The sequence below is a fragment of the Emys orbicularis genome, chromosome 1, assembly GCF_028017835.1.
Source record: "Emys orbicularis isolate rEmyOrb1 chromosome 1, rEmyOrb1.hap1, whole genome shotgun sequence".
Taxonomy (NCBI): Eukaryota; Metazoa; Chordata; order Testudines; family Emydidae; genus Emys; species Emys orbicularis.
The window spans coordinates 354,035,425-354,051,138 of NC_088683.1; the positions used below are offsets into that span (position 1 = coordinate 354,035,425).

The 15,714-nt window shown below is 39.3% G+C and overlaps 1 protein-coding gene across 1 annotated transcript in view; it reads left to right on the plus strand.

The window, feature by feature from the left end:
- RSF1 (remodeling and spacing factor 1) overlaps nucleotides 1–15,714 on the plus strand; it is a 113,088-nt gene that overhangs the window by 71,211 nt on the left and 26,163 nt on the right. Inside the window, exons 9-11 of the mRNA XM_065407081.1 lie at nucleotides 2,076–2,155; nucleotides 8,280–8,334; nucleotides 10,405–10,514. Of these exons, the coding sequence (XP_065263153.1) occupies nucleotides 2,076–2,155; nucleotides 8,280–8,334; nucleotides 10,405–10,514 (245 nt within the window). The remainder of the gene's footprint in view (nucleotides 1–2,075; nucleotides 2,156–8,279; nucleotides 8,335–10,404; nucleotides 10,515–15,714) is intronic.

Consider the following 15,714-nt stretch of genomic DNA (forward strand, 5'->3'; position numbering starts at 1 on the left):
TTCATCTCTGCTAGATGTTGTGGAGAATCATTGTTTGATTAACAAACTATTTCTGGTAACCATCTTTCTCAATTAAAAAATAACCTCTCATTTGGGATGCATTGCCTCAACCATCCCCCTGCTCTGTTATTAAACCGAGCTGGAGATAACCTTTTCCTCACGCTTTTTTCTTTTTTTCGTTATTAGTAGATGGCTATTGTACTGCTTAACAGAATCAGTTCTTTCCTACCTTTGCAAAGGTTACATCAAGGAAACAGTAGAATTGGAAATATTCATTCTCTTAATTTTTCCTGTAAGAAAGACTGAATGTGGGAAGTGCAGCACTAGTCAAGGAAGCAGGAGCTCTGGTTGAAACCCACTTCCCTCCCCAGACCTACTGGTTGGAACATGCAGCTAGTTGCCTGTAACAAGCCAGCAGGAGCATGTTTGTGATATGCCAGTCGGTCTCTGCTGAGAGCGAGTGCTGTCACTGCCTAGCAGCAGGCAAATTTCAGTGCTTCCTCTAATGAGGCTAGATGCTACTAAAAAGTATTTCAGTGCAAACATATGGCTGGCCTTCATGTGAAATAGAAGGTGCAAAAATAGTGAGTTCTGCAGGGTAGATGCCTGGAGTTTTAAAGGCCATAGTGTGACTAATACTTTTCCTGCTGCAGTGATTGGGGAAGAATTAGGCACATTACAAAGGCAGCCTAGAGGATCTCATACCCCATCTTTGCTTCCAAAACAGCTAGATCACTTGCATGTCACAAAGCAGGGCTGCTGCTGTGCAAAAGATCCTGATCAGTGATGATGTATAGTTGTATTGTGCATCAAAATTTGCCTGTTTCTGTGGTCTTAAGTATTTTTTTAATTTAAATAATTATTGGGTTGAGAGTGTAAGAATATTTTCTTTACAAATGAAGTTAGAAGTGCTACTCTTACCTGATTATATATAAATCACCTCCCCACCAAGGTGCTAAGGGCACTGTTGACTAATTCCTAGTAAGTACATAATAAGAGAAAAAACCACCTAAAACTACAAAAAAGACCAACGGAAAGTATATGATGGGAGAGGAAGAATGGATGGGAGAGAACAAATCACATCTTCAAAAGAGAAGTTTTAAATGTGATCAAAGGGGAAAGGTTCTACAGTGATTGCAATAAAAACACTTTTGGGGAGAACTTTTGCACATGTAACAAGTGTAATGGGAAAAGGCAGGTCTCCTGCTGAGAGAGCAAAGCAAGTTCTTCTCATAGGGGCCACTTACTTGTAACAAAGATCAACTCAGTTGCTGACCTAAGACATAATGTTAGAATCCCTACAAAGCAGGTGATATATCTGTGAATAATAGCCACCTACATGATGACTTGATTATTATCTTGATATCAGATGTGGATATAAGGTTTTATATCATACAAAACATTTTATTTTTTTTATAAAAAGCACCACAGTAGTAATCAATAAATGGAAACTTAGTGCTATGTGTTTTCCAATGAAATAATAAAAATAAACAATAAATGAAGTGTGGGAAAGAGGACTAAAACGCACTATGTATGTATGTATATATAAATAAAATAAAATACAAATTACCTCCCAGTTACTTTTCTGCTAACTATACAGATTTTAAAATAAAAAAACAGGGAATCATTTAGAAGTATGTTTATTCTAAACACTCATCTTTAATACACGCACCGGGCAGACTGCTTTCTACAATAGATACCACTCACCGGAAGGGTTTATCTCTCTAGCAAAATGTATTGAAATTTGTGCTAAAGTCTACCTTAAATTTAGAAGACTGAACCTTCACTACATGCCATGTTCTTGCCGAGTGGGTATTCCAACAGAAGTAATATTGTGTTGCTACACCACTAAAGTCTCTGGCAGAGATTAAATTAACATAATAATGTTAGGCTATATACAGGGAAATGCAAAGAAAACTAGGAATTTAGTTTTAAGTATTCCACATGTAGACACTTATCCCTATTCCAGAGATCACTAAGGCAAATGTGAAAACAGTGCATTAAGTGTCTGAATAAACTGATTAATGAAGGTATTTGTTTATGCAAGAAACTGATACTGTGTATTATCCCCTCAGAAATTACTCTGTGAGAAGTTAGAAGAACAATTGCAAGATCTGGACGTTGTCTTGAAAAAGAAGGAGCGGGCAGAGCGAAGGTACTGAAACCTAGTTGGTTGTGTTCACAAACTGCTCACAGTGAGTTGCTAGGCAAAGAGGCGGAAGTAATTGATCAAGCATTAAATGGACTTGGATAAGTATGTTAATGAGACCTTGAGCTGATAAGTTTGTTTTTGATTAATACCCATGAACTTCCTATTAATCAGGGAGTTTACTGCTGGCAGCAAATCTGGAGATGCTTACAAGAGGGTAAAACAGAAGTCCAGTAGTTAAAGATGAGGGGATAGTGTTTACCAAGGTTCAGTCATGGCTTCTGAACATGGTTTGGTCCTGCCTACACTTGCAGTTAAATAATTTTCAGCACTGGTTCATCTGCACCCTTTGCTAAGACAGTCAGCAATGTGTAAATTTCCTAGTGTAGGCAAGTTCTGAATCACCTGACTTGGCTACAGAAGTTTCTAATGTAATGTGCCTTACAGACTTCTGTTGCCTTTTTCACCTAGATTAGTCTGAAACTTCATCTACACTACAGGATCACACTATTGCATGTTACAGTAGTCTCAAGTTGTAACTTGAGATGTAGCTCTGTGTCCATCCTAGCAGTCATCCTGGTTAGTGTAAATCAACACTGTGTGTCCACAAACAGAATTTCTTCCAACTGTTGCAGTAACAGTGCATTGTGCATAGCAGTCCCACAGTTCCCAGCACAGATATCTGAAACAGGTTTGTGAGTAGCAATCCACAGTTGGGAGAGGCGCAGTATTTCTTAAAACATTAATTGTGTGCCTTTAAAAATTAACTTTAACACATGCACAGTAAAGAAATTTTGATTCTCTTTTTATTTACGATATTGTATGTGGTTCTAGTCAGAGCCATGGCTTTCTGTTTTGTCTGTTTTTATAAAATGGGTTTTGTATTAAAGTTATATTAATGCAACATTAACAGTTGAAAACTTTAAAAGGTGGGAAATACAAAAGTTAAGGTACCTCCTAGCAATGTTAACTCTTCCACATAGCTCATGTATAGTATTTTTGCATTCTAAATGTTCAAGTAGCACACACTTTATTAATGCTATCAGACTTGTCTTCTTTATCACCAGTCAGTCTATCTTGCTTTTTAAATTTGCAGCCTAAGTATTGCATTATTGTTGGTTTTGTAATTTTTACAGAACAGCATGCTGTTCAAATGTTACATCTGTTTTATATGGTGAAAATTACTATAAGAACAAACATTCAACAGTCTGATCCTCCAGCCAAAATAGTCTAGTTTCCTCTTCTACATTTGATTTTTGCTGCTTTTTGAAGCATCTGATCTCTATTGGTGGGAGAGGGAGGGCAGTAAACTTGATGGCACAATTTTCTAATCTGGCAGGAGTCCAGTGCTGCTTTATTGTGGTGTGTTACAGGGTAATCATGGTGAAGAGGGTAGAAATCCTGACACAGTGGTGTTGGAAAAAGTCCAGGGTCCTGGTTTTTATCACAGTACGAGTACAGTTCTTAGCTAAAATGGGAAAATAAAGGTTATTTGGGGCACAAGAGCAGACAGGTGTTAAGACACTATTTGCTGTACCAGAGCTCAACTTTGTAAACCTATGTTAGCTCTTCATGTTTTTTAGTCTTTTCCTTTGGTGGAAAAAGAACCCCCTGAAGGAATTAAAGCTCTCACTAAGAGTACAATGGTCTGATCCTTTGTGTCACTGCAGTCACACTGCTAAGTCTCCTAGTTTTGATTATTTCCCATGCAGCCCAGGGTTTAACTTGGCAACATTCAAGGTTCTCATTGAAATTGGTTTAGCTATTCAGCAACACATCCATACACATCCCCAAAATGGCAGGTTATGGCTAACTTATTTTTAATGAAAATCATTGACTCCGTGGTGGCAATAACAGTTGTGACAAAAATGTAGACTTGGGTCAAAATCTTTCTCCTTCTACTCCAGGCTTACTGAATTTCAGGTTTTTCATTTATACACCTACTAACGTTTATAACCATGTCCTGCCACCAGATGGAAGCAAAGGCCACTGAAGATTTTGCTGATACTGTTTTGCATTTAAATCAGGGGTTCTCAAACCTTGTCAGAGGGTGCACCATATCTTTTGATAGTGTCTCCTGGGACTACTTTCCAGTTCCTGGTCACCTCTTAACCCATGCCCAGTCTCATGGATTGCCTCCTCTCATTCGTAATATTATATCATCCCTGTGGCAACTGCTGCAGTAAGTTACACAGAAAAATAATAAAAACAACAAGGAGTCCTTTTGGCAGCTTAGAGACTAACAAATTTATTTGGGCATAAGCTTTCGTGGGATATAACCCACTTCATCAGATGCATGGAGTGGAAAATACAGCAAGCAGGTATAAATATACAGCACATGAAAAGATAGGAGTTGCCTACCAAGTGGGGGGTCAGTGCTAACGAGGCTAATTCAGTTAGGGTGGATGTGGCCCATTCCCAACAGTTGACAAGAAGGGGTGAATATCAACAGAGGGAAAATTATTTTTTGCAGTGACCCAGCCACTCCCAGTCTTTATTCAGGCCTAATTTGATGGTGTCAAGGTTGCAAATTAATTCCAGTTCTGCAGTTTCTCGTTTTTGAAGTTTTGAAGTCTGTTTTTGAAGTTTTTTTTGTTGAAGAATGGAGACTTTTAAGTCTGTTATTAAGTGTCCAGGGAGATTGAAGTCCTCTCTTACGGGTTTTTGAATGTTACAATTCTTGATGTCTGATTTGTGTCCATTTATTCTTTTGCGTAGAGATTGTCCGGTTTGGCCAATGTACATGGCAGAGGGGCATTGCTGGCACATGATGGCATATATCACATTGGTAGATGTGCAGGTGAATGAGCCCTTGATGGTGTGGCTGATGTGGTTGGGTCCAATGATGGTGTCCCTTGAATAGATATGCAGACAGAGTTGGCAATAGGGTTTGTTGCAGGGGTTGGTTCCTGGGTTAGTGTTTTTGTTGTGTGGTGTGTAGTTGCTGGTGAGTATTTGCTTCAAGTTGGGGGGCTGTCTGTAAGCGAGGACTGGCCTGTCTCCCAAGGTCTGTGAAAGTGAGGGATCGTCCTTCAGGATAAGTTGTAGATCCTTGGTGATGCGCTGGAGAGGTATTAGTTGGGGGCTGTAGGTGACGGCTAGTGGCATTCTGTTACTTTTTTTGTTGGGCCTGTCCTGTAGTAGGTGACTTCTGGGTACCCTTCTGGCTCTATCAATCTGTTTCTTTACTTCCCAAGGTTGGTATTGTAGTTTTAAGAATGCTTGATAGAGATCTTGTAGTTGTTTGTCTCTGTCTGAGGGATTGGAGCAAATGCGGTTGTATCTGAAGGTTTGGCTGTAGACAATGGATCGTGTGATGTGGTCTGGATGAAAGCTGGAGGCATGTAGGTAAGTATAGTGGTCGGTAGGTTTCCGGTATAGGGTGGTGTTTATGTGACCATCGCTTATTTATACGGTAGTGTCAGGAAGTGGATCTCTTGCGTGGACTCGTCCAGGCTGAGGTTGATGGTGCGGTGGAAACTGTTGAAATCCAGGTGGAATTCCTCAAGGGCCTCCTTTCCAGGGGTCCAGATGATGAAGATGTCATCAATGAGAAACTGCAGAATTGGAATTAATTTGCAACCTTGACACCATCAAATTAGTCCTGAATAAGGTCTGGGAGTGGCTGGGTCACTACAAAAAATAATTTTCCCTCTGCTGATATTCACCCCTTCTTGTCAACTGTTGGGAATGGGCCACATCCACCCTAATTGAATTGGCCTCATTAGCACTGACCCCCCACTTGGTAGGCAACTCCCATCTTTTCATGTGCTGTATATTTATACTTGCTTGCTGTATTTTCCACTCCATGCATCTGATGAAGTGGGTTATATCCCACGAAAGCTTAGGCTGAAATACATTTGTTAGTCTCTAAGGTGCCACAAGGACTCCTCGTTGTATTTACAGATACAGACTAACACACGGCTACCCCTCTGAAAAATAATAGTACGAGATAATGTATATGTAGGTTCTTTTAATGCAGTTTAACAGTTGGAGATAAGGAAAGCCAGTGCATCTCCATGGCAGGCAGTTTGAGAACTGCTAGTTTAGATGTTGAGCTTTCATTTGTTCCTCCTTAGTAAGGAAGGTACACGCTATTTCATCTGCCTGTTTAATATAAGACCTTTGCTACAACATTGCAGGCTCCATCCTTAATACTGTTTTTTTTATCCCCTAATTTCCTACACAACCTGTTGGGTTCCTGACTGTCAGAATTAGGATCAGTACTTGAGACCTTCTCTAGTAAAACCTGGTTGAATTTTACTCTTCATTCCCTTGTTGTACTTGATTTTTTTGCTTCATAGGAAGTAAGTGGAAGAGGCAATGAATCCCAGGACAGAAGAAAATTTGATGAATATTAAAGCTTTTACATCTGTGTTCTCCCCTTTAGCAGCTTCTTCTCTTGCATCAAGAGATTATTTTTCAAGCATTTTCCTTAGTTTAAATCTGCTAGACAAATGATGAAGCAATTTTCTCTCCATCCACCCAGGTCTCATAGCACTCAGAGGGAGAGAAAGTTTCTTTTTGATTTATAAGGTTAGGGAACTGGCACTGGGATAGAAAAGTAAGTACTTTACTTTCAAATAAAGCCAAAAATGTCAGTGCAGGTGTTACCCTACAGTAATATAAAATTTTGACAGCATGTGGCCTCGTTACTACAGCTATTGGAGAACTATCCAGAATCCACTTTACTGTTTTGTCAGCTTTCTTTTAAAAACAGTATTTGCTGCTTTTACTTAAGAAAAAGATTGGACATACTCTTTTTCTGCAATCAGTTCGTTAGAAGGATATTGAGAAAAGGAAATCTTATTCAGATGTCCAGTCATAAGAATATTTGAAAATCTTGATCTGCTACCAGACAAATGCAAACATTGGGAAACATATTTTCATAGATAGATGCTTGCAACTGTGTACATGTGTATATATATGTGCTCCAAACTAACACATGCAAATATAAAGTTAATATGCATATCAGATATTTGTGCATATGTGTGAACAGTTAGGTGCATAGACAATGCATGCAAATGTGATTTGCACATGCAGTTGCTTACTGCTAACTTTAAAAACTGGTTCTGATTGACAGTACAGCTGTCCAGGATCTGTTTCAGCTCATAAAAACACATAAGTCTAGCACTTTGGCCTTAATTCTTGCTTTCTGTTTTAACAGTACAGTAGAACCTCAAGAGTTATGAACACCTCGGGAATGGAGGTTGTTCGTAACTCTGAAATGTTCGTCACTCTGAAGAAAACGTTATTGTTCTTTCAAAAGTTTACAACTGAACATTGACTTAATACAGCTTTGCAGCTATGCAGAGGAAAAATGCTGCTTTTAACCATCTTAATTTAAATGAAACAAGCACAGAAACAGTTTCCTGAGCTTGTCAAATCTTTTTTTTAAACCTTCCCTTTATTTTGTTAGTAGTTTACATTTAACGCAGTACTTTACTGTATTTGCTTTTTTTTTTTGTCTCTGCTGCTGCCTGATTGCGCACTTCCAGTTTCAAATGTGGTGTGTGGTTGATCAGTCAGTTCGTAACTCTGGTGTTCGTAACGCTGAGGTTCTATTGTAGCAATGCTTCATGGAATACTGTAGTGTGGAGATGAAGAAGAGCTATTAGGTTACATCTAGTCCATCCCCTGCCAGCATGTAATTGCTCTCTACAGTATATTTCTTAGCGTATTATATTGTCTGGTCTACATTTAAATTCCCCAAGAGATGTGGCTTCCCTTGGGAGACTCTTCCACAGCCTAACGGCTCTGTTTTTCTAGATATTCAACAGTTTCTTTATTTTCTAAATTTTGATCTGTTATACTAGTTACCCTCCCTCATACCACAGTAACCCATTCCTCTCCTTCCTTGGTGTCTGTTCCCTTCAGACATTTGCAGTTGTCTGAACACCAGTTTCACGTGTAAAGGAAATTGTGATCCTTCAAGACTTAGGAAATAATACCTACTAACTTTAATCAAGGTCTGAAAACTTGTATTTTATAGTGAAACAACTCATAGGGCTGATTCTGCGGAACTGCATGAACAGTTTTGAATGATACTGATTAGATCATTGTTTTAAATCTGTACCATCTTACAAACAGGCTCCTTGTGAACTATTTTTAATTTTCTTTCTCTCCCAAGGAAAGAGCGATTGGTGTATGTGGGTATCAGTATTGAGAACATCATCCCACCACAAGTAAGTTGACTCAGCTTTGTTCTATTGTTCTTTCATTTCGTAAATGTGTTTACTGCAATAAGTGACTTACTTCAGTCTGTTTAAAAAAAAAAAAAAAAAAAAAAGATACTAACATAAGATTTGCATCATTTTTAAAAGGAAACTGTCAACATTGTTTAGTAGTTTAATTTGGTAAAATCTTGAACCTATTGTGTTAAGCATATGCTTAAGTTCTTTGCTGAATCAGGGCCTAAATACAGTTTACGGCTCTATATTGTAATTTGCTGTTTTGTGTATTGATAATGAAACTAATTTAAGTCCTTTTAGTATATCTAGCTTGATGAAAAAATCATTTCTGGACTGCTCCAAAGAGTGGCTTCACAAAGATATTGCCCACCCTGCATCATTACTCAACAGTCCCTATGTGGTCACAGGGAACGGGACACCCAAGTGTTAGGAGTGGCAAATGCTCTTTCAAGGCAAAACATTAATTAACTGGTAGATGAGAATTAATTCAGTGGCTCACGTTTTAGCTGGTGAGAGTGTAAGAATTAGGCAAGGATATTAATTGCTGTTGCTTTATTTTGGGATAGAGAAAACCTGTTCAAATTTTAAAATCTTAAGCTTTATGAATAGTGCTAAGTAAAATACTTCACAGGCAATTAAGACATTATTTACCTTTTTCAATTCTGATTATCACTTTCCTGATAATTGATAGGGGAAGTCAGTTAGGCACCCCCAAAGAAATTTTGTTCTCCTCTTTTTAAAACTACACTGTTAAATAAATGAGCAGCTCTTCATTTTTGGTGCCAATGTAATTTGACATATTGGGACTTCCTGAAATAAGCCAGTTGCTGTCCAGAGTTCACTTTCTCTGCAAAAAGCCTACAATAACAGTGTTTTGATTTTGGTTTTTATATTCACAAAAGTCAGAAAATTCAAAGTTACGGTGCCCATAGCATCCATAACTTCTCTCCTACTATAGGAAGGATCTTCTGATACTGGATATTGTATTAACTGTTTGTCTTAATACAAGTGTACATTGAGAGTTACAATTGCCGAAGGAGCCATAATTCTTTGCATTGCTTTGCTTTTGTGTCCGCAAGATTTCAGCCAGAATGTTGTAGCAAAAATGTATTGACCTTCCCTTTTTTTTTTTTTTTTTTTTTTTTCAGAATGGGAGAAAAATGTTTTGCTCCTTCAGAGTTTGTGCTTTTTCCCTCATAAACTCATTTCAAAGTGATTTTTTTCTTATGCCTTCCTAACAGATGATTTAATCCAGGCCCAGTAAATGAGCTTTTACATTTAAACTTGTTCAAACAATAAATGTCAGGTAGACTTTTCCACTCTAACTCATTATGCTAAAACAAATTTTCTCCCTCCACACTTGGTTAACTGAGAAATGGCTCAATGGGATTTTACCAAACTTAAAAAAACAAAACACCACAAGCCTCTTTCTCCCCAAAAAACAAACCACCACTACACCTCTTGATAAGAACAAAAAATTCAGCCCAAAGGTCAATTTTTATTGAAAACTAAGGCTCTGGAAATAATGGCATAGAATTAAAGCCCTGTCCAGAGTGGGACTGAAACTGTACCATAAAAAGGTATGAAACGAGTGGGGACATAATATGGATCTTTTTCTCCAGAACTGTCATCTGTCTAGAGGAGGTGATCAATATGGTACACACAGAAAAAATCCCAGTTTACAATGGCTGCAAACACTTGTTGGCAACGATCTTGTTCAACTGTAGCATGGACAAGGCCTGAAAGTGTCACCTCAACTAGAAGCATAATGTCACTACTGTTACTGTAATCTACATCCTCAATCCAGATACTTACGGGATTCTGTTGCCAGTAAATCTTGCCTTTGTTATGTATAGTACCTCAAAGAGAACGGGGTACCTGTGAACTAGGTACCTGTATATAAGTCAGCCACTTGGGAACTCGAAATGTTTTGCACACACCACTTATCTGTTTGACATGAAAATAGACAATTTCCAGCTCAGTCCTCCTGAATCTTGAGAGGGGAGACAAAGCTATCTGATGTCTGCTCCAGCATATTTAACACTTGTTGTCATACTTCAACAGGAGCCAGAAATACCAGAAAGTCAGGAAGAAAAGAAGAAAGACTCCAAAAAGTCAAAATCAAAACGGCTTGAAAGGAGGTCTACTAGAACACGGAAATGCATAAGTTACAGGTAGGCAGCTTGTTCTCCAACTGGAGAATATTAATAATATATTGCCATTTCCTCTGTCCATCCATTCACCTGCTTCTTAGAGAGGGTACTTTTTATGGTTAGCCAACTGATCAAATTATAGTATCTTCAGTCTTACTTTTGAATACTGCACATGATTATCAAGCATAGAGCAAAGGTGCCACTTTAGATGACTGACATGTAAGAGCAGATACACGGTGTTTAGCCAAGTGATATGGGAAATAGAGCCATCTTAGAAATTACTTTATTCTTATTGCAGTGTGTGCAAAATACTAATGCAGGCCGATGCATCTGTTCTCCCCTCTAATGGAGGACTGACTAATATAAATATCTGAAAGCTTTGCGTTCCTATTCCTCTTTTCCTATTGCCCCTTTCCTCTGTAAATATCTGAAGGAATGTACAAATGAAAACCTTATCACAAGAGACAAAGTGAGAAAAATGAACTTTACCTCTGCAGAATAGCTGGAAACAAAATAGTCATGTCACCAGTGTTTGCAGACAGTTATTGCTAACAGGTTCATAAGATTTCCCCCCCCACACCCACCCCAAGTAAGTTCTAGAACTGTGCTGTAGATTACTTACTGAAGTAGTCTGTAGTACAGCATAGTTAGTACTGCTTTTAAGTGATCAATGTCCCCGTTGGTCCACAAGGAAACTGTTTAAAACCCTGCTGGCAACAGTGATGTTTAAGCCAATAACTAATTTGGCTCTCCTCAGTGAGTGATAGGGCATTAATATAACATGATGAATTTGCCAGCATGATGTTCACTGAGCACTCAGGAATTTTCTCTTAATTAACTGTAGATATTTTTCGGTACCTCCTACTCCTGGGGGAATTCTGCGCATGCGCAGAATTTGTCCCCCTCAGATTTCTTTGCTTCCCCGCAAAAAAATGACTTTCTGATGGGGAAGCAAAGGGAAGCCACAAGAGCGATCATGTGACCCTCTCCAGCAGTATGTTTTGGGTAACCAGGGCACCCAACAGAGAGGTAAATCACTGTGTGGCAGCAGGTGGGACTGGGGAAGACCTGGCTGGTGGTTCTTACCCTACGCCAGGCTCAGCTGCTAGTCCCGGCAGGGCTGGGGAGGGCAAGACTTCCTCTTCCCCTGCATGGCATTCGGGACCGTGTCAGACCCACCCCCAGATTTCTCTGCTGGCTGTAGGAAGCTCTGCAAACTCCCCCACACTTCCTGCTCCTCATCTGCATGGGGAGGGATCACTGTACAGGGAGCTGCTCCCCCATCCACCCAACCCCCGGGCATCCAGACACTCTCATGCTCCAGACTCTCCTGCCAAGCCTCACCATCCCCCCATACCCAGAACCCCCCCTGACAAGCCTCACGCCCCCTGCACGTGGACCACCTCAACAAACCATCCGCACCCAGATCCCCACCCTACCGAGCCCCAACCAGCTGCACCTGGATCCCCACCCCACTCCCCCAGCATCTGGACCTCCCCACTGAGCCCCCCACACTCAGACCCCCTTCCAAGCTTGATCGACCCCACCCCCCCGAGCCCCAAACACCTTCACTTGAACCCCCCTGCAGAGTCCTATTACCGTTGCACCCAGAACCCTCCAACAAGCCCCTGTGCCACCGGATCCACCACTGAGCCGCTTGCACCCAGATTGTCCCACACAGAACCCTCTAAACCTACACCTGGATCCCCCCACATTAAGCCCCTCCACACTTGGATTCTGCCTTGCTGAGCCTGCCTGACCACACCTGGTACACCTGGCACGGAGGGGCAGGGCCCTGGGGTGTTTCTGGGGCAGGCCTGGTCCTTGTGCTGTGTTAGGATTGGGTGCAGCCTCACTGCTGAGTCTGTGTCCAGGGGCGGAGCTGCACAGTGATCTCTCACCTTTGTGCAGCTAGTGGCTTGTTCTCCCCAATGCCATGCTGGAGCCTCCACATTTATTTGACAAATAAAATTTGCAGAATTTTGCAGAATTCTAAAATATTGTGTGCAGAATTTTTAATTTTTTGGTGCAGAATACCCTCAGGAGTAACCGCCCTTAGTTAACACCAGATGCCATACTGAGGAAAATGTCACTGATGGTATACAAAATTCAATATCGCTTGTAAGAGACATGATGCTAAGGGCAGGTTTTTATAGATTTCTGTCATGTTCCTGACAGTTGAGGCAGTCACTGACCCAGGGGAAAATGTTTTTGCCTGTAGGGTATTTTGACAGTACTGCAATGGGTTTATAAAATCCTGCGGGGCTAGTGATTTTTACATGGAAATAATTTGTTTCATACAGTATTACATTTGATACTCAGTCTTACTATCTTAAATGACAGACCAGTATCTCTTGCACAGTACATCATAGATGTCTTTGAGTTTGTGAATGTATTTGTGTATGTGTGTATTGTCTGTACCCAACTTCAAATTCACACATATACAATGGAAGTCTAGTTTGTGTTAATGAGAACTGTGTAGCCCCTCCTTCAGTGAGGGGAAATAAACCCTAAAGTCTCATTTTGCTCACAAATGAATCTATAAAATGTTAGTTCTGTTCAGATACCTGCTTTCTTTGTGTCTTTGGAGTCATCGGCATCACTTATTGATGAACAGGTTAATACAAAATCAACACTACTGAACTAATAAAACTGCAGAAGAGCCAGCTGTCATCTGTTATGCCTCATATATGGAAAGACAATTGTCAGCTAGCACTTGATTCCAAAATAGTTATTAGTAGTGACATGTGGAATGGAAAGAATAGCTTAATTATTCCAAAGACAAAATGAAGCGAAAAGATTTTTGTTAGAAGAAAATAAACTTGTTTGGAAGTACCTTAGAATAAACCACACAAAGGTGTCATTTCAGAGTTGCTTATTTTACCATAAATGCACTTTAAAGGTGACATGCAAATGTGAGGATTTGCTTCTTTATAATGTACAAAGAAGGCCAGAAATCTTTTGTTATGAAGAAAGCCTGGTGGTTTTCACTCATAGAAATATCAGAAATATTAGGAATTGTTTTCCCTGTTTTGCATGTAAGGTACAGAATGAGGATCTCTCTCGTTCATTCAGTTAAGGGCTGAACCTTTATTAAAAGAGGTTTTCTCCAGCTGTTAAGCATTTAAATTAAAAAAGATATGTGGAAAAACAAAAAAAAGTAGAATTTTATCTGTCTGAATAAAATTCTCCAGACAATTAATCCAATTTCATTTCCTTGTATCTGATGTCATAGGCCTACTAGCTTTTTTCTCATTCATAGTGTCTTCCAGGGAAACCAACGTAGACAAGACCTGAATTTCCAACTGAAGAAACAAAACATAATATCTTTTTAAACAAAAACACTCCTGTCTTCTTTTGTACATCAAACCAAAGAGGGAACAGACCCTGTTTTCTTCTATTTGCAGGTTGCCTTTAAATTGCTTTCTCCATGTACAAAGTCACATTCAAAATTGTAAAGGCTCCTATAGCAAAATTACAAAATATGAAAAAAGAATACTTTTGCTTTTGTCCTTCCAGTTTGCTTTACAGTATAGTTCAACCTGTAAATAATAGCGACCATAATATAATTAAATTTAACACCCTTGTCTGGGTGGGAAAATACCAAAGAAGTCCACCACAGTAGCATTTAACTTCAGAAATAGGAGCTACGCAAAATGAGGAAGCTAGGTAAACAGAAATTAAAAGGTATAGTCACAAAAGTGAAATGCCTGCAAGTTGCATGGAAACTTTTTAAATTCACTGTAAGAGAGGCTCAAATTAAATGCATACCCCAAATTAAAAAACATAGAGGACCAAAAAAGTGCCAGCATGTTTAAGGTAGTTAGGGAAAAGTAGCTAAAGGCAAAAAGGCATCCTTTAAAAATTGGAAGTTAAATCCTACTGAGGAAAATAGAAAAGAGCATAAACTCTGGCAAGTCAAGTGTGAAAATATAATTAGGCAGGTCAAAAAAGAATGTGAAGAGCAAGACTCAAAAAGTAACAACAACTTTTTTTTAAAGTACATCAGAAGCAGAAAGCCTGCCAAACAATCAGTGGGCCATTGGACAATTGAGGTGCTAAAGGCGCACTCAAGGATGATAAGATTGTCGTGGAGAAGCTAAATTAATTCTTTGTACTAGTCTTCACTGCAGAGGATGTGAGGGAGATTCCCACACCTGAGTCATTCTTTTTAGGTGACAGATCTGAGCAAATGTCCCAGATTGAGGTATCAATAGAGGAGGTTGTGGAACAAACTGATAAATTAAATAGTAAATAAGTCATCAGGACCAGATAGTATTCACTTGAGTTCTAAAGGAACTCATATATGGAATTATAGAACCACTAAGTGTGGTATGTAACCTATCACTTACATCATTTTCTGTACCAGATGACTGGAGGATAGCTAATGTGACACCAATTTTTTAAAAAGGCTGCAGAGGTGATCCTGGCAATTACAGGCTGGTAAGTCTAACTTCAGTAGCAGGCAAATTGGTTGAAACTCTAGTAAAGAACAAAATTATCAGACACATAGATGGACACGATTTGTTGGGGAAGAGTCAACATGATTTTTGTAAAGTGAAATCATGCCTCATCAATCTGTTAGAATTCTTGAGGGGGTCAACAAACATGGACAGGGGTGATCCAGTGGATATAATATACTTGGATTTTCAAAAAGCCTTTGACAAGGTCCCTCACCAAAGGGTCTTAAGCAAAGTAAGCAGTCATGGGATAAGATTTCATGGATCAGTAACTGGTTAAAAGATAGGAAACAAAGGGTAGGAATAAATGGGAAGTTTTCAGAATGGAGAGAGGTAAATAGTGGTGTTCCCGAAGAATCTGTATTGGGACCAGTACTGTTCACCATATTCATAAATGATCTGGAAAAAGGGGTAAACAAGGATGTGGCAAAATTTGCAGATGATACAAAACTACTCAAGATAGTTACATCCGAAACTGACTCTGAAGAGTTACAAATAGATCTCTCAGAACTGGATGACTGGGCAACCAAATGACAGATGAAATTCCATGTTGAAAAATACAAAGTAATGCATATTAGAAAACACAATCCCATCTATACATACGAAATGATGGGATCTAAATTAGCTGTTACCACTACAGAAAGAGATCTTGGAGTCATTGTGGATAGTTCTCTGAAAACATTCTCTGAATATGTAGCAGCAGTCAAAAAAACTAATAATGTTAGGACCCATGAGGAAAGGGGTAGATAATAAGAGAGAAA